This window comes from Glossina fuscipes, unplaced genomic scaffold (assembly GCF_014805625.2).
Source record: "Glossina fuscipes isolate IAEA_lab_2018 unplaced genomic scaffold, Yale_Gfus_2 3, whole genome shotgun sequence".
Classification (NCBI taxonomy): Eukaryota; Metazoa; Arthropoda; class Insecta; order Diptera; family Glossinidae; genus Glossina; species Glossina fuscipes.
In genome coordinates this window covers 6,229,734-6,249,045 of record NW_023998417.1, presented here as the reverse complement: position 1 = coordinate 6,249,045, position 19,312 = coordinate 6,229,734, and the positions used below count along the sequence as shown (strand labels likewise).

The window sequence follows — 19,312 nt, the reverse complement described above, 5'->3', positions numbered from 1 at the left end:
GGGTATTATTTTTAAGTCAATCAATCAAATAGTCATTGAAAGCCTTATCTACTACTAATTAATATCGAAGGCATTCGTGATGGCCGCTATTGTAGCCGTAATGCATGCTACTGTTGAAGACATTTGTGTGTGTGAAAGTATAGCCTTTTTTTCGAAATGTTTTCCAAGTAAAATCTTTGCAATACATTTAGGATTAAGTCATCCATTAATTGTTGCGTTTATATGTCATGGCCCAAAATAAGTTATAGAATACATTTGCGTTTAAGGAGATCATTTTTGAAAGATATTAAATAGTAAATGAATGAATTTTCTTTCCTGTGCGATGCTTAAGGAACATGTGATGCCTCTTTTACGAAAGTAATTTTCTAATTTTTATTTAGAATATGTCGTTTTGGCAGACGTGCTGCTGAACGTTTACGTTTACATATACAATACATCTATTTATTACATATTCAATTCTCGAATATTTGAAATATATTTTATATATGTGTGACTTACAAATGATATTATTAAAATTTAATAGCAAATTAATGCTGTGCCAAAATATTCGCTTTTTCAATTTGCTACAAATTTTTTCTATTATATAAATATGTCACACGTATAGCAACGAATTGTCATCGCTTATAGACAAGAAGTTTGCCTCTATTTTAAAATCAATTTCTGGAAATGTGTATAAAAGTTTATAGGACATGGATTTAATTAGTAATACGTGCTGGGATAACTATCCAACTATAAAAGAGTACTTCTTTCCGCCAGTAGTTGCTGCTAATTAGTTTGAAATGAAATTTAACTTACTAAAAAGTAAGGAGATCCAGGTAGAATGGCTAAAAAAAAAAATTGATTATCTAAAAGGTTTACGGTGGGGTGTTACCCCTTACATCATCTTAAATGACATGCGTAGGCCACAAATCTATTAGTATTTGTTTGGCAGCGTTGAAAAATTTGATTAGTAGATGTGCTTGTGGTGCGATCTCTCGTTATGTGGTTGGAAGTTTTTTTTTTTTGTGACACACAAGATACGAATTTAAAAATATATTCATTGGCTTTCGGGGCTTTAAATACAGAACTGATGTATTCGCTGTCTTGTCATGAAGTTTCATCCTTGCAGATTTCGTCCGCCACATCTTTACTCTTGGTTTGAATTCTTGTCGTTCGTATTTTTCCCGTCTTTAATATTATCTCCCCCAAATGATTTGCTTCCATGCCTTTTCAATTGATATGAAGAGAGAGGATGTATTTTTCCTCAAATGTTGACGGATGGCCTTTGATAAATTTTCTTGCTTCAAAGCAAATATCTATAAATGCAAGTTCACCTACTTCCAAGTAGGTTTGACTCACACAACTTGGTAAGTAGCAGAATATATCAGTTTTTACACCCTACGTCGCCTGGGATATGTATTAGAGGGATATGTTAAATTTATGCGGATTTTTAACCTGAAAATTTGAACACAAATTTACGTGGACGGACATCAGACGGAGAGGCAACCTTAGATCGTTTCAGAAATTATTCGGAATAGTAAATAGTCCATCGTAAGCGCTTCTGCATGTTACATATGCCCGCACAAACATAAAATGTCAAGTTAGAGTATAAAGGAAAGGAAGAAAAGATGAAATAATAAAAATCAGGAAACTGTTAACCAAAACTAAAGTTTAAGTTTATTAAAATTCGGGCAAAGAATTTCATGCTCACACTGACCAAGGTCAGAAATTTTGGAATCATCTGTTATTGATTTGCTGAAATTTTAGAGGAAGAAGAAAAACTATTAATTATGTGATGTATTTTGTACATTATGCTTTATTTCTTTCATAACTTTTCTATATTTTCTCTCTCTTCCTGTCATCATATATTTTAGTCGTTTGTTTATTTATATACATTACTAAAAATTTATTTGCATAATTTTGTGAAATTTTAGATTGATGGCAGCAAACATGAGATTGCTCGTCGTAATAGGTGCCAGCAAAAAGATGATTTTCCCGCGCTTAAGCTTAATGATTTTCGTCAATCATGCACGGTCTCGTCGGAAGTGTCGATCTTGAAATATGTTAACATTAACGTAATAATGAACGACACCATGAAGTTCGGCAAAAATATTTTGCTGAATATGAAAACGTGATGCACGGTAAGTAACATATTCTTAGTAGATGCATATACATAGATCTATCAGCAAAGATTTTATTATTTATAATTAATGCATACATTATTTAGTACGTATAATAGAAAAATATAACAACTAAAAAAGGTCCGATAGAACTTCAACTTTATTAGGAGTCGAGGTTTGAACACTAACCATTTCCACATCTAGATTTCTAGTTACCTTAAGTTAAAGGCATATATATAAGTTAAAGCGTACATGTTTTGCATTGAGAACGCTGCATGAATACCAGAAGGTGTTCTCAGATTAAATCATTATGAAGTTGTTCCTAGACGGCGTACCACGCTCCCTTTCACGGTTTTAACGGCTATAATATTGACATCTTGTTGTCTGTACTATCCCCAGCAGTCCAGTCTTTTCATACAAAATGCTTGGAAACTAGTTGAATAACCTTATGGCACACAAACATGTCCTTGTCTTGCCAATGCTTTCAATCTGTATTGTCAGACATAAGCATTGTTGTTTAATGTCTTTCCGATAAAATATGCCCGGAAGTTTTCGGGAAATGTAGCCTTGGCGAACAAAAGCCCATACCTATTGAACATGCATAGTGCGTAGTTGCTTGCATGTCAATATTTGCAGGAATTAATAGATGTATTTTTCTAAAGTCTTTGAAGCGCGTTTTTTTTATTGTGCAGAAAATGCTAACAAAACTATTTACAAAGTTTTCATGCTATTATTTTTATGAATAATAAATGGAATTGAAAGCGAGTCTGAGGTATTTACGGTAGAATATTTTCTATAATGATTTTTTGCTATATATATTAGACACAGGAAACACTGTCTTGCACAATTGTTTAAAATTATAGGAAAAAAAAGCTTTTTTTTCTTTTTTTTTTAAGAACGAAAAAATAAAACTTTCATATACATAGAAAAGCTTTTGCAAGAACACTGAAAAATTATGTTGAGCAAAAGCAAACAAACACACGTCTATGATTTTTAAAATGGTTTGCTTTTTATTGGAAAGTTTAATTTAAAAGCGACACTAAACGTAACAATAATCAGCAACAAAAAGCAAAAAAGCAAAGAGTGAAAGGAAAAGGAAAACAAATAAACAAACTATACAGACGACTGCTTACATAGAATATCAAGTTCATCATGCTTAATATTATGTGAACATAAAAACATTAGAAAAAATTGTTGAAAAGTTTTTAAACACTTACACCTACACCTTTTCAATATCTGACAAGAAAATATATTAAAGTTTTTTTTTTTTTTCATTTATTTATGATTATCTGTCTGTTCAGGCAGTAATAATTGAATACTAAATCGTTATGATGAAAAGGAATTTGAAGAGGAATAATATTTAAGATACAAAACACGTTTTGATAATAAACAATTAATAATGTGTAGCATTACGTTTAAGGGGAAGTCTTCTTCCGCCGCGATGGAGAGAAACTGGTTTACATTCTGAGGGTGAATTGAAAAACATATTTTTCATACTTAATTTTGCCTTTACAATAATAACATGCTTTGATAAAGGACGAAATGACGAAAGACGAAGTGGAAGAGAAAGAAGGGAGAGCGCAATCAAGTTGATTGTGCTAATAAAAGTGACATAAATTGATGCTGATAAAGCTTATTTACACGATGTACATTTAATTTAAAATCACATCAACGAAAGAGACTAACAAAAATTTTTTTTATTTACACTATGTGTATGAAAAACGTTCAATAACATTTATAATTACATTACAGGTGGAAGGCATTCAACCGCAACAGAAAACATTATTTAGGGCAATATATCTTATTGTATATATGTGTTACACTGTGGATATAAGCGCTGGTCAGATTGGAATTTTTTTTTTTTTTGTACTCACCACTTATTATCTATTGTTGTTGGTATATTGACAAGTACAGTATTCCTAACGCAATAACCTATGTTCATAACGCGTTTGTAACCCATACTTGCCGCAATAATTGTTACTATCTTCTAAGCATGACATCCGAAAGTAGTTGTGTAGTTAAACTTGTTCAGGTATTTACGAATAGAAAAAGGAATCTTTAGGCGGTAACTTAATAAAGAAAATCACTCAAAAGGGAAGAATTTAATGTAATCCCACGCATATTACGAAGCACGAGTTTATTTCTATCTCTACTGGGTCTCTATATGTGTTCACTGCGTACGACTTGTGTATGTATGTATGTAAATAGAAATGACGTTATATTTGTCTGTATTTGTTACATTGCCTACTACATGTAATTTTTGTTAAGCCGTATTCCACTTAGATGATTTAATGAAACTGCTGCTAGAAGGCAACGAGAGCTGGAAAAGTGCTAATTACTTTTGAAGATTATACTACAAAAGAAGTCTGAATAGTTATGAGCTTTGGACCTTCATTCTCAACTATAGGTGGGTAGAATGTATGAATCATTGGCGAGTACCGAGTATCCTTAAATATGCGTTTGAAGGCAAAGCGAATATGATCCCGGGATAGATGTATCTAGAGTTTGTAGAATTTTATGTCCAAAAAAAAAAACCTAAATTTACTGGTTAGCAGAAAAAACAACCCTGGATAACAGGAAAAACAGGAACTCAACATCTCAACTAGAGCTATTTCTTTACATAGTGTATAAGCTGACAAAGGACAAAGATCTTTAAAGCCAGAGCGTTATTCGTATTCAGTCAGACGAAAGAAGCATTTTGCGCTTCATTCACAGGAAGCGTTGCAATACGTTTAAAAAAATTAATATACCTTCTGTGCTAAATAAGGGAGCAGTCATGAAATTTTTGTTTATTGTTAAGGATGTTAAAAACGTGCGGAGCATAAAATTAATATTTGCTAACATTAACGTTCCGTTGTGAATACGTTTACGAAGATATTACTTATCATTTAGTTATTGGTATTTTCAGTGTAGGTGTATTCGAATACGCATACATTGCACATTTTCATATTTAATTGTTTCGGCCTTGTATGTGATATGAGAGAGGACTAAATATAAATAGCAAGAGAGCTCAAGAATATTTTTAGAATAGAAGCCAATGCACATTTAAGGGACTTTTGATGTCCGAGTTAATGTAAGGACAGAAACATTGTTAAATTAGCTGCCAGTTGATTACTCGTACTTTTCATTTTTATTATTTCTATGATTAAAAATCATTTTTAGTGTCCTGATATGACGCCTTACCGCATCAAGTATATGCAAATCAAGAGCCTATCAACTTGTATCCTTAAGTGCATATGGTCTGCATATATACGTATATATGCATATGTAAGTGTATGTTTGTTCATGTGGGCAAAAGAAAATTCAATGATAAAGGAGAAAGTCTAATACATTGTCGTGTCATCGTTTATATCAGATCTACTTAAAGATTTTGAAACTTTATGGTCACCAATAGCTTCGATAAGAGTTTCACTCAAAATTTTCTACAGATCCATGAAGACATTTTCTTAATTTAACCAACGCTTATATATGTGCTATTTCCCGCGCCCCGTTGATACTTAGTTTTTCTAGATGGGCCCAGAATATATTCTGTCTCTATGCATCGTAGAAATAACAAACATGCATAAAATATTGATCCCGCGCATCTCCATTCATAAATTCCACTGTTCGTTTTGTTTTTTCGTTTCTCTTTTAAGCCAAAAATTTTGAATTTTTGTGCAATAAGATCCTTAATGCTTTGTTTGTTCTTCATATCGTATCTTTTCTTGCGACACTTTCGCACAGGCCATCTCTTGGTCATGGAACGTAAACAATTCTCATAGAGTTGTCTTTCAAGATTTTGTTCTTTTGCGTGTTTCGGCGATAGTTCAGTTCAGTACGCTCTACACTTGCATCTATACATGTGCAACTCACGAAACGCATCTGCTACTCAACTGTCTATCAAAATTTTTGTCTCGGTTTTTCCTTTTTAATTATAATTAATAGAACCATTGCTTACAACAGAAGAACGTAATACGTCCGATAGAATTTCAACATTATTAGAGGCATGAATTCGAAACCTGGTCACATTGTACATAATATTTTTTGTAATTACATTAGTCGACTGATTACTTTGAAAAAGTGTCAGCAACACTTACTTGCAGTTGCTCTTCACAATTTCTCCTTTTTTTTTTTGCATTTTAAAAATTTAAGAAAACGGGTAGGGGGCTGTCGTGTGGCCGTGGTGTAATGGTTAAGGCGTTAAGGCGTCTATCAATTGAAAGATCGACGCTCAATCACTGTTGAGGTAGACTAGACCGTAAATTGTAGTTTGCAGCGTATGTGCACAATTCATAAGTTCAACTTTTTTCCATTTTTTTCCTTCGACCCGGAGTTGATTTTATATTGAGCCCTCTATTGCAATTAGAACTACACGTAATTAAATTATTTTTGCTATTGCATTGTTTATCAGTTAAGGAGTTCAAATTTAAAACGAATATATATCGAGACAAATTCGTATAAATATATGCATAGACCGTCGTAAATAAAAATGAATTATTCACACAATGAATTATTGTTCAGTTAATTAGGAAAAATATCCTCATAAACCCCGAAGAAATTTTCACCTAAATCTATTGAAGCGTCTGACGAGCATAAAATGTAGAAATCTTCAATGAGATTTGATATAAACGATGGAACGGCAACGTACACCATTTGCTACTTTATGTGTGAGTTTTATTTTTCTTATATGCACACACACACACACACACACACACACACACACATACACACACAAATATACATGCGTATATAAACCATAACGTATACGCGCGCACTTAAGAACATAAAAGCAGTCAAGTGGCTATTAATGTGTAATGTTTGCTAATTTTTCTTACGTTAACAGAGAGACATCAAAAGTCTTTGTAAGATCTGCACGGCCCTCTATTTTATAAATATTTTTGAGCGCTCTTGTTATATTGTTCTACTCGTGGTGAGCAATTTCGTGTGAGAGCCTGAAGCCATAACTATAACTAAAATATACAATTAACTAAGGAAGTGATAATTGTAACAATAATTGTGTTTGGAAATTTTTTTCCTTTTGGTCTTAAATAACGTGTTCAATTTAAGTAACGACGTAATGACCCCAGCAGCTGGTACATGTGCAAATACTGTTTAATTGCTACCAGTATTATGGATAAAATTTTTTCCCCCACAACATGCACACGCTTTGTGGTAGGTAGGCTTCATACGAAGAAGAATGATAGACCGCAATACGCGATAATTGTTCCTATGCTTTTTGCATTGCAAGCATACACACATTGATGAAATTTAATGCACATCAATAAAAACTATGATTAAATTGAGGAATAAAAGCCTCATATGTTACTTACTAGTGTTTGAAGGAAAGAAAAAAATACAACAAAATATTTTTAGTAATTTTTACATTGACTATCGGATAACGAGAATGTTTTAGTTTCCATTTTTCTTACAACAGTACCTAGAAACCTGCATCAGATATCTCATGACGCATGGGTTAGCTGGGCACGATCCCCGTTATAGTCGTTATGAGTACATGTTTTTTTTTTGTTTTCTTCCGCACACATTTTTGTAGTATGCCTCTCAGAGTCGACGAGCAGAGACTTACTGTCTGGTCCGTGCATTTTCGACAATAGTGCGATACATAGCCTAGTTTCGGTCAATTGTCCAAAGACTTTTTCGTTTGTCAACTATCAGTAGACTTTTCAAGGCCGTAAAAATGATGTGTCAACTACACTATAAAGCAACATCCAAGAGTTCATATGTGTTAGGCATTTGTTAATCTTAGTATTGAATGCATTAAAATCTTTTATATCACAACTGTAAGGTAGAGAAATATTGTCTACATGGGCAAGAAATTGGCAATCGTTACCAACAGAGTTAGGAAACCATTTATAAAGAGATTAAACAATAGGTGGCTAAATGCGGAACCATGCGGCGCCCCAGACACAGCATCAACAATGTAGTGAATGAATTGAAATCTGAAATCAATTGCATACGATTTTTTAATGAATAATAGCTTTTCAGCGAGTATTTAGGGGAACTCAAATCCAATTTGCTTTCAACAGCGTTCATCCTTGAAGCAAAACGAGTATTAAATTCCATGAAGTTACGTTAAAGACTACGGCTTGTAGGTTGAACAAGAAAATGTATTCATAGACGACAGGCAACACATGGGCAGACGGATATATATAACGGATATATACTTAAATCTATTCAATAAATGATATTGAGTCCCTCAACACAATAAAAGTCTTTTTGAGTATTGCATAACAACCTCACAAACTTGCAAACGTATATTTAGCATAAATTATGTATGATATAAAAACGAAGAAGAAAATCTATTTACGATAACACGTGTGTGATGTATTCAATGCTTGCTTACCATTTTATCCAACCAGCTGAGACGAAGGCAAAAAACATTACGATTTCCCCTGAGGTCTAATTTATTCATCTTAAGCATAAGCATAAGCGTATTTTTGTTAGTTTCGACAAACGCATATAGCAATTACTAGTTGTGAGAAAACACTTGCGAGTATTTATAGCCACTTTTCAAGTCAATCTCTAATAAGAGCAAGCGTGATATTATCGGTTTAATCTCGGAAGGAGGCATACATCTTACGGTGTGTGCTCTACTCTTATTGTTACACCTTAGATAGGCATAGTATGTACCTGTAGATCATACCGTTTGCGTATTTTTACCTATCTCTTTTGGTGCGTTATTCGAAAAAAAATAAAAGTATACTAAAGCGTTCTATAAAAAGATTGTATGTTAATACGTCTTATAAGCTTTTAATTAGTTAGTAACGAATTGTACGTTGTTTTATCAGAAACAACAATCCATGCATACTTTCAAAGTACTTAAGATTGCATTAATATAACATTTATCACTTTTGAGCATTATTTACGCTCTAATCATCGCCTTCTAATGTTGTGTATATTCTATCATTCACTTTTGAAAAGTTTTGTTCACATAATTGTGTTATATGCTGCAAATTAATTACTCCAAGAAAAGTTTTTTAATGATATTTTCTATGCTCAATCTATTGTTTCTAATTAGCTTTATCATAAATCTTAATCTTCACTTAAAGACAAAGTGGCAAATTTATTGTTATCATGCGGATCAAGTTTTCTATAAAGGTTAACTAATGAAATATGCAACGCTCCCAGCGAGGAAAAATTGAAATAAACTAAACATTTTTCCGAATTGTGTTCATCTTATTTGTTTTTTTTTTTTTTTGTACCGGAGCTTGCAAGTCAATCCCGATTATATAATTAAGCAAATTGCTCTCTGATGCTCTCTGACAAGAAGAAAAGTGCTAATGATGTTTAGTCGATTTTAGAAGTATATGATGCCGAAAGGAGATGATCTATTGGATAACCTCTGATACGACGATGGGGTTGGTGTTTGCTGCAAACCGGACTCGAACAGACCGAGTGACGCTATCATGGTCAGCTATTGTTGGAAGGGTCGATCCTTAGAAATATTAGCGTGCGTACGGACGGAATTCGATCGACTTAAGATCATAAATTTGGGTTTGCTGATAGTTAAATTTAAGCCAAAGTTATTGCTCATCGTCGTCAGCGGATTTTACTTATTATCTGTTAGGATAGTTGTGTCGAACAATTGTAATTGTCTATTGATTTTAGAGCCTGTTTAGTGATTGTTTGAACAGCTTCTGTGTGGAAGATTAGTGAAGCAAGAAGAGACAAAACGCAACCTTGGCGAACATCCCCGTTTATAAGAATATAATTTGTTCTGACATCATTACCATGGACTTCCACTGTTTGTTTTTAATACGATGCTGCTTGTATCTGTTCCATCAATAGTATGTATGATCTTCAAGCATATTTAATAATTTGTTCTGCAGTTCTGGACTAGAATTTAAATATATAATATATTTGCTTCTCTCATGCTCATGTCTTCCTGGAAACTAAACTAAGTACTGAGGTTAAGTAATGATTCGCATATACAATGAAAATAATGCCTTCGCTGAATTATTGTTACGACGAATATTTTCAACAAATGATTCATCAGGCAAATCATTGCATCTGGACATCTCATAGAAATTGTGATGAAAGATGATTTTAACCAGTCATCAGGATAAATGCCTATGTCGTAGATCTCTGATACAAATTTTTGGAACATCCCATCCATTGGTCATCGTCGACTTTGTTGACTTTCGCTTTTGTGAAGAAAAATTGTTACCGATAAAACAGTGCTTAACGTGTTCCGAAGTTGTTATGGCAATGGAAAACATTTAAAATTAAAATTACAGTTTTTTGCAGTTAAGTAATATTAAAGCCTGTGTTCGCATAGATAATATTGTTTGCTATTTTGTTTGCTTCTACATAACTTTTTACGTTACTTTTTATGTGTAAGCTGCTCTCATTTTCTTTTTGTAAGCCCTTCGTTTTTTTTTTTTTTTAACCACGAACATGATATGGTGTCATAGTTCATATGCGAAGCATTGCTTTTACGCTACGTTGCTTTTTCCATCAAGTTACTTATTGCCCCAAGCTTCACGTCATGCTTTTCAGGCAAATTTTTTTTTTTTTTCGGTTTCCCTCAGTTGACATGCAATTTATCGGTGCTCTTGTAAAGATCTATATATATTCATGGAATCATTGAAAATTGCATGGAACCGTAAAATTGTCGAAGGCATCCGTGAATTCGCGTAGAGTTTTACTTCAAAGCAGTTTAGTTTTTTTTTTAATTAATATTTTCATAAAAGCAAAATTAACATTATTTTATATGGGGAAAAAAAATAAACCTCTTTGACATGCTCAAAAACATTATCATCCATTGTTTTTTATTTACTTATGATGATTTTGAATTACATTCCGTTTAAAATTCGACGAAAAGCGCTCTTGCTACAAGTAAAACCAGGCAGTCCTTCGTTTAGCGTCATTCTGAAGAAGGAAAAGGTGAATATGGATAAGGTATAGTGTCAGTGCTTTCGCCAAATTTTCGCCTAATTTTTCACTCATTTCAACTTGTACTGGGCACTATGGGGCATACAAAATATGTATTTTGTTTGAAAGCTTCAAAGTACGTTTGCCATAAGGATAATCTAAAGAGGACTATAACTATAACTATTGCTTACCTTTTTTCTTAACGCGAGACATGGAGGTTTGTGAAGGAAAGATATCTTGATTAAATATTAAAGCAATTTGTGCTATAGTTGTCAATTATTATTCAGAATTTGTTTGCTTTCAAATTTTCTTTTCCAACTTTAATCGAACAATGCGCTTTTATAACAAAATGTACTTCAATAAGTCTCAAAAGCTGACAGGTGGGGAGGAGCCTTGTATCTTGGGCAAAAAGTTGTTTATATAAATTGACGTTTTCAACGTAATGGATATTGCATCACAATCATGCGCCAGCAGCTTACACGTCTTTGCCTGTTTGTAATGTTTTAGCCAAAAACAACACCGTAGACATTCCTCAGCCGCCATATCCACTGCACTTTGCGAATGAAAAGACCCATAAAGGGACAGTTAACGAGATACAGACTGCATCGCAGAGAGAGCTCGGGGACGTTCCCAAAAAGTGCATGTCAGGGTGATTACAAAATAGATATTGATGAATAAATAAATATTTTCCGAGAAGAACAAACACTCACATTCCTTTTGCACATACCTCGTACATTGATGTTAATCACAATACAAAATCACAACAATATTCTAAATATTTTTGTTGTGTGTGTGTGTGTGTGTTTGTTGATATTTTCATTACCGAAATAGAAACAGAAAATGTTATTTTAATTGAATTTCTAAAATATTTTTTATGTTATATAAATTTTATTACATGGATTGACTTTATTTTTATTATATAATTAACTGAGTTCTTCCGTTTCCTATAGTAATGCCGCAGTTTGATTATGTGTGCGGCTTTACCAGTATTTCTATGTATTCCAGCTCATGAAAATAATATTTTTTTTTTTTCTTTTCTTAGCTAACAGTAAACTTCGTTAATCTTAGTGTATTTGTGTTTTCTATTTTTAGAAATTGTTGCTCATCCTAAGTGTTGTATCATAATATAATTGAAACTGAAAGTATAGGAAATGTTTTAAAATTTCCTTTTACTACTTACTGCATGTAGTTATTTGTTAAACATTACGTTTATGTAGGCAGAGTGAACAGAATTTTCATATACAGTAAAAGTCAAGTGAAATTTAAACAAAATTGGGTTTTTTATGTTCTTTTTTATGTCCTCAAGTTTTTGTAGAGGAAACTAAGAAATCAGCAAAAAAAATGTTGTTTAATGCTTGTTGAAAATGTATGTTACAGAGAGATAGATGTCAAATAAAATGAAGATAAATTCCTTTTTCAAACCGGAAGAAGACAAATTGATTTTCAAAGACCATTGGGATTTTGAAGAGAAATCCTGAAGCATTTATTTAAGTATTGGAAAGTAAGAGGTTTGTTTTTTTTTTTATTTATTTATTATAGAGAGTTATCTTCAATTTTACTTGTACACTGTGTCGAACGTGATTGAAAAAAAAAAATATTGTCTTTTTAATTCGATTCAATTTTTCCCGATTCTGTTCGATTACGATAACTTGTATCCATTATGAGTATGATTCCGATCAATTTTGTTTTCGGTTGAACAATTCGATTTTGTTCGTCGCGATAGTCCATCGCTTCACTAGGATAGCGTTATACATTTCATATACAACGATTCTCTTCGTTTCTTTTATTTACGATACCACTCAATAATGAATGATTGCTTGCGTCTTCGGCACTTCTCTCCTTCGGTATCTAATATTTTCGATTCGATTGACTTTGATTTAGTTTTACTTAACTCTATTTCACTTTATTCCACTGCATTAGTTTTCTATGCGATTTCAATCGATTCAGTAAAATTGTTTACAATTCTGCTTATTAGAAATACTATGTCAACCGATGTGGATCACTCGGCTCGGCTCGTTTATTAATCGCATTCGTATTCATTCGTATTTCATCGTTAATTTATAAATAAACTCGATCAGTTGAAATTGAACCCGAATGAATAGCGTCTCGATTTGTTTTCTAATATTCGCAAACCAACTTTGCTGACGGTTTTGCGCAGCTCCTATCCTATGCATTTATGCTTGATTTACTTTTACTTACGCAAATTTTTGCTACATTTTATTAAATCTCTGTTTGACAAATTTTTTATTGTTCACCTATTAGAAGTAGCTCGACTTCAAAAAAATAACGATCTAGAATCTTTTAGAGACACTGGAGAGACACTTGCCTCATTTTGTTTTGTGCTATCAATTAAAATTCCCACTATAGCTAATATTAGAATCTCGTGCTATATTATTTTAAAGCATCTGATTCCAAAAGAATAGCCCCACAGTGTCTAGAATCTTGTAGAAGGCGTTCCTATTAATTAAAGGCACAATATCCTTATAAAACCTTGTCCAGTATTTCTTAGTGATTCATATGCGGATAGCTTCATGAAATCTCTTGAAGAGTTACAGACTGCAATGTAAAAGTTCTTCCATTAAAATAGCTGAAGATCGAGTAGAGACCTCTCCATGAAGAAATGCTAAGATTATATGAATTTAGATAAAGACGGCCCCGCTATACTAACCTTAATTGAAAAGTAAGTAATTCTTTCGATGGTAGCTTTCCAACTTTTGCTAGCCTTTGCGCTAATAAATTATCGACAACTACTCTCTTTAAGTTTTTATGTCCACAATGATGAGAAAAATTGCTGAAAAGCAAAAACAAAAACGGGAATCGATTTAATAGCCAGAACGAAACGGTTTTACATATTAAAAGTGAACCCAGAAAGAAAAAAGCTTTAAGTAACGATAGGAAATTAATTCTCTTAAATTAAATGTATGTATAATGCCATAGTTACGGCCACTTCGAAATTTAAATAGCGTTAAAATTGATTTGCTCTTCCATTATTTTACGCCACATAAATTTGTTTTTTTGGCAAATTATTTAGTACATTTTACAATCACTTACCTCTTAAATCCAATCAATTGCATTTAGAAACTTTTGAATACGGGCCGTTTGCTCTCAAGGTAGCACAAGTCTGTTTGCTCTAAAATACAGATGTGTGAAGTGTTTGTGTTTTTTTTTTTTGAATATCTTTTATATAAATATAGGTATGTTAACTATAAAAAGGCCCCCAAAAGACGTAAACACAGAAGATATGCAATTGGCTTAGAATCGCTTCCAACAAAGTTTTATTCAATTTCTCGCTTTCGATTCGATAAAGTGAAGTCTAAGAACTTATTATAAATCGCATTTCATACTTGAATTTGATTTTCAAATTTTTGTTTTTTTTTTTGGTTTTTCGCAAAATTATTTTAAATATAAATAAAATTGAAAAATCTTCAAGACCGATATCATATATTTGATAAAAAAAAAAAAATAATGCCATCAATTTTTAAATGTAATATGAGTGCTGGCACAGACATGTAAGATGTATTTCTGTCCTGATACAATTTATCAATTAAAAGTTCAAATGTACAAAAAATATCAATCATAAATGAAATAAAATTTAGGTTGTTTTTTTTTTTTTTTTTCTGAACTACTTTTAAATGAATTCTACTGGAAGAAATCTATTTAGTTACTTGTCGAGATTGAAATACGATTTTTCTCGTTCGCTCTCTTTACGATATGCATAAATATGACTGATTGACTATACATGTAACACAATTTATGGATGAATTCATGCAAATATATATATATATATATATATATATACATACATACATATATGTTATTTCTATTAAAAAAAAAATAAAAAATAAAAAAATTTATTTTCTACAAGTGCTTGGTTGATAGTAAATGGTATTGGTCATAATACTACAAAAGGAAACGAGATACTTTTATAAAACAATTCATGTATATTGTGCTGAGAAGTAAAAAAAGGAAATGAAAAAATTCTGATGGAATTTTCGTTATTACTGTTCGGAGTAGCATTCTATTTAGTTTTAATATTAATCTCGAACACTATAATCTTGTGAAATATGCAATCACAGACAATAAACAAGAAATATACTACAAGTATTAAAGTTTAAAATATTAACCTTTCATAGTGTGTAATGTATAAATATACTTGAATCGAAGGCAAAAAGAATTATCTTTCAATTATTATGAAAATCTATGTGAATAACATTTTTTTTTTTTTTTAATGAATTTTTCAAATAAATAATAGAAAAGTATTTTATCAGCAGCTACATAGTTGCGTAATCGTTTAAGTTCGAAAGTAAAGCAATATTAAACGTTACGGCGACTATTCTCTTAAGGTTACTTAAGCTGACAAACGAAACGGCCTAAAGCCATATTAGTGTAAGTGAGAACAAAAAAAAAAATATAAAGAAAGAGTTAAGATGGGCGTCTATTTATTACTCAATGAATATTTTTGCAATTTGTTTATGCTTATGAGATCAGCTGAGTAATAAAACCTATGTTCCATTGAAGCAGAAAGCGCCGGGTAGAAGCTTGCATAACGGAATAGGTGATGTTCCCAATCGATCTTATTCGGCTACTATTATATTCTCTGCAGTATACGTTCCACGACAAGTCCAATTCCATGTCACGTCTGTCAAAGTGTTATAAAATCATAACAAGACAAATATTTCTCAATATATGCGTTCCTCTTCAAAATGGAGTGATGTAAAAGCAAAAAGTGCTACGATTCTGAATATCCTCCTCCTACTTATGAAATGTCGATCAAAAAGTAATATTGAATTATTATCGAGCGAGCATGACAAAAATAGCTTTCGTCGTCTCCTTTATTGTTCGCCTGTAAACTTCTTCTTATCACTTCAACTTGTAAAGGAAGCTGTACGAGAGAGAATATGAATAAAAATTTGACATTTTTGCAAAAGAATGATGAATGAAAAGATTCTCGGTACGTAAATAAGCATAACAAGTACAAAACGTTGCCATGGGTCACGACACGCCCATTAGATGACATACACCACGGGGTAGTTCTTCATATAACGATTTTTTCAAATAAAGCTTTATATGGGAAGTGCTCGAAAAAGTAGTCCGATCTGAACCAATTCTAATCGTGTTGTATGTTGTCGTGGCCTTCTGCGTGTTGTATGACAGCGCATAGACTTTTTTTTATCGTTAATTCTATATCTCTGTGAATAAATTGAAATGTATTGAAATGAAGTTTTATTGTTTGAATTACAACCGACTTTAGTTGATATTAGCAGCTTTAGTTATTCGATGACGCGGCGTTAGCATCTAACATTCAATGTTTCAATGACATGTATACACATAAGACAATACTTTTGTATTTTTGTTCCATGGCGACAAAACGATCTATATGCTAAATGGTTCCAGTGAACGTATTGTATCTGTTCCTTTTTTCTTTTTTTTTTTTTTGCGTGATTGCGTGCTTTCGTTTGAAATGGAAGCGGAATATTTTCATTCATTTCAACAATGTTATCAATGATTGCCTTAGGTGTTGTTGCACCTGACAAAGTATTTCTATTAATAGTCTTACTTGCTTTCTCACATTTCCTTTTATTTATTTATTTTTTTTTGTTTTTTTTGTTTTTTTGCTCTTTTCTGTATTTCCTGCATTGTTTACGCTATTTACACTTTCTGTTTGTTGTTTGTCATCGGTGGTTGTGTAAAACAACGTAGCTGTTGTCATTGTCCTTTTCCTTATAAAGAATTTTAAACGGTTTCGCTTCATTTCATTCAAGTCCAATAAATATTTTGTGGTAGACTAAGTGAATTGAAAATTTAAGAAACATTGAGTATAGACCGAGAATTTCAAAAATTTCTCTTCAATATTTAAATTAGATAAGCTATTTGTTCAAGCATGCAATAGTCGTTTGATTTGATTGCGCACTTGAGAGGTAATGAGCGTTATGATCTTTAATTATAAATCATTTAAATATAATGTGTGTTCACATCATAGTCTTTATGATATCGTGATGGATTGTTATGAATTTTTCAAAAAAATTATAATAAAGACATTTTGTGTTTATTAGCAAATTTCCTCTTTTTATGTTTCACTGAATTAAGAGTAATTCTCGAGTTCAATGGAAGTAAATAAAAGAAAAAAATTATTTGTATTAAATTTTAAAGGCATACATTTCTAGTTCGAGAAAAAAAATACAAAGAGAAAAAAAGTTAAATTCCTTTTGGGGAATTTCTTGCTCATTTATCGTCTCTACTTCTAATCGGAAATTTCGTTTTGGTCTATCAGGATTTGTTGTGACAAAAGCATTAGATCTCGTATCGATACCTACTTTAACTTGCAAGTTCTCAATTAAAAATGTTTTGAGAGAGTGCTTTTTACTTTAGTTTCCGATTGGAAATTATTTCTCGCACCGCTTCAAACTTGATTTGTGTGATTGTATCTTTCTATTTTATATTAAATTCCAAGGAAAAATTACTTTACGTATTTAACCATCAGTGTTTATTATTTTACCTTCTCCAAGTTCCCCATTGAAGAATCGATTCCGTTTACAACGATTTGTATTAGACACCACTAGTGGATAAGAGTATAGCAGCTTTGTAAGCATACATATGCAACATTCAGTACAATTTGATCAATTTTTTATTACGCTTAGCGTTTCACAAGCATTTTCTGAATTGATTCAAGCTTGCGTGTTTCTATCTGTCAATTGTCTGTCTGTCTGTCTGTCTGTCTGTCTATCTGTCTGTCTGTTTGCCTGCTTGCCTGTCTTTCTGTCTTTCTGTTGTTTTCAACATACAGATAAATGCATCTTTTTCGTCAAGAACATATCCTGTAATACGACTTGCCTTAAAGTTTAATAATAAAATAAAGTGCTTAGCTGCCTTAACTTTCTTGCGTCGTTTAAATGATGAGTATTTTAATGTTGATTTAAACAATGAATAAAAGTTATATATGCAAGATAAACTTTCTGAATGATGTAATGATAATATTCGCAAGAAAAATACATATCTACTATCGGTATTTTTACTACGTTTATTATAAAATAACAGTAAAACTTTAAAGAAAGGATTGTAAAATAAAATATGAAATGAAAAAGTAAAATGGAGAAGATAAGCAAATAAGCAAGCCATGGTTATGGTTGCCTTGGGAACATATGTTGCATAATAGCTACATTATGCATATACGAAATCAAATCAATTTGTCGTAGTTCGTAGTTTCAAAGTTATTTTATATGAATTTTTTTTTTGTTTTTCATCAAATTTTTTTGAAGAATATCATGCGGCATATTCTTATTCGGCCCTTAGGATCTTGAGCAAAGAAGAGAGAAATAGATAAAAACATAAACAGCGTGGCTTTAGCAAAATTAGTTACCCTTCACTTTTTCACTGTAGATGAAAACCAATATCGTTTCTCAAAGGTTTTGATACAACACGAATAGTGCTGTACTTCGATACAACACAGGTGCGCACATTGCCTTGATTTATAATATTATATCGAAAATTAATTTCAATAAATAAATAAAAAAGTTTCGTATAACCTCGGGCTCGTTGCAACATGGTACGAATTAACTGTGTCATACGAGGAACGCCCTTGTATTATATGTAATGTTATAGAAGCGAACTAATCCCCTTGGAATGTTTGCTCTTCATGAAATTCTTTACATTTTGTTCTTCATGAAATTCATACATAGAGTCACTATGTCTAAAAGTAAAGAAAGTGTATTCTGATTGCATCAGGAGCTTTAACTTTCTTCTATACACATTCTTCTCTTCTTTATGCTACTGAATAATAAAGATATACTAAATTTCTTTTTCTATATGCCATACCGTATATATATACATCGTACCATAAACAATACACAAATAAATATATACATAAATATGTTATATATAATTAAATATATATAGGTACAATTATGTTGACCCGCATAAACTTTTCTCGTTTTCGACAATCGAATTCTTCGTCTGTTAAAAGTTTGCCTGTCGAGTGTACGTCCGCCGCCTACTCGTCCAAAAATCGGAATAGGTAACTAAAACTTGGTAGTTGATGACTACAGTTCCGTTTTGTTCGTTATGCTATGGACATCCGTTATATTTCTTTGAAACTAACACCTCGCCAAAGATTTCACACTAATGACACGCCTACAGAAAGCAAAATACTTTGAAATTTTTATATTAACCATCGAGGGATGCTTGTATACATATTGTCCCTTTCTGACCTTGCGCAGCCCTGGCAAATGACAGATTCCGCCATTTTTAGAGATTCTTAGCCAATTTTATCAAATCCATCCAATGATTAATGCCACTGTTTGTCGTCCATTGCTGGAAATCTCACAGGTGCAAAAACTAATATAAAA

The 19,312-nt window shown here is 32.1% G+C and overlaps 1 protein-coding gene across 1 annotated transcript in view; it reads left to right on the top strand.

Annotated features, from left to right (window-relative positions):
* Positions 1 to 19,312, top strand: part of LOC119634503 (kelch-like protein diablo) — a 49,994-nt gene that overhangs the window by 26,049 nt on the left and 4,633 nt on the right. Inside the window, exon 5 of the mRNA XM_038028721.1 lies at positions 1,914 to 2,120. Within this exon, the coding sequence (XP_037884649.1) occupies positions 1,914 to 1,918 (5 nt within the window). The 3' untranslated portion in view covers positions 1,919 to 2,120. The remainder of the gene's footprint in view (positions 1 to 1,913; positions 2,121 to 19,312) is intronic.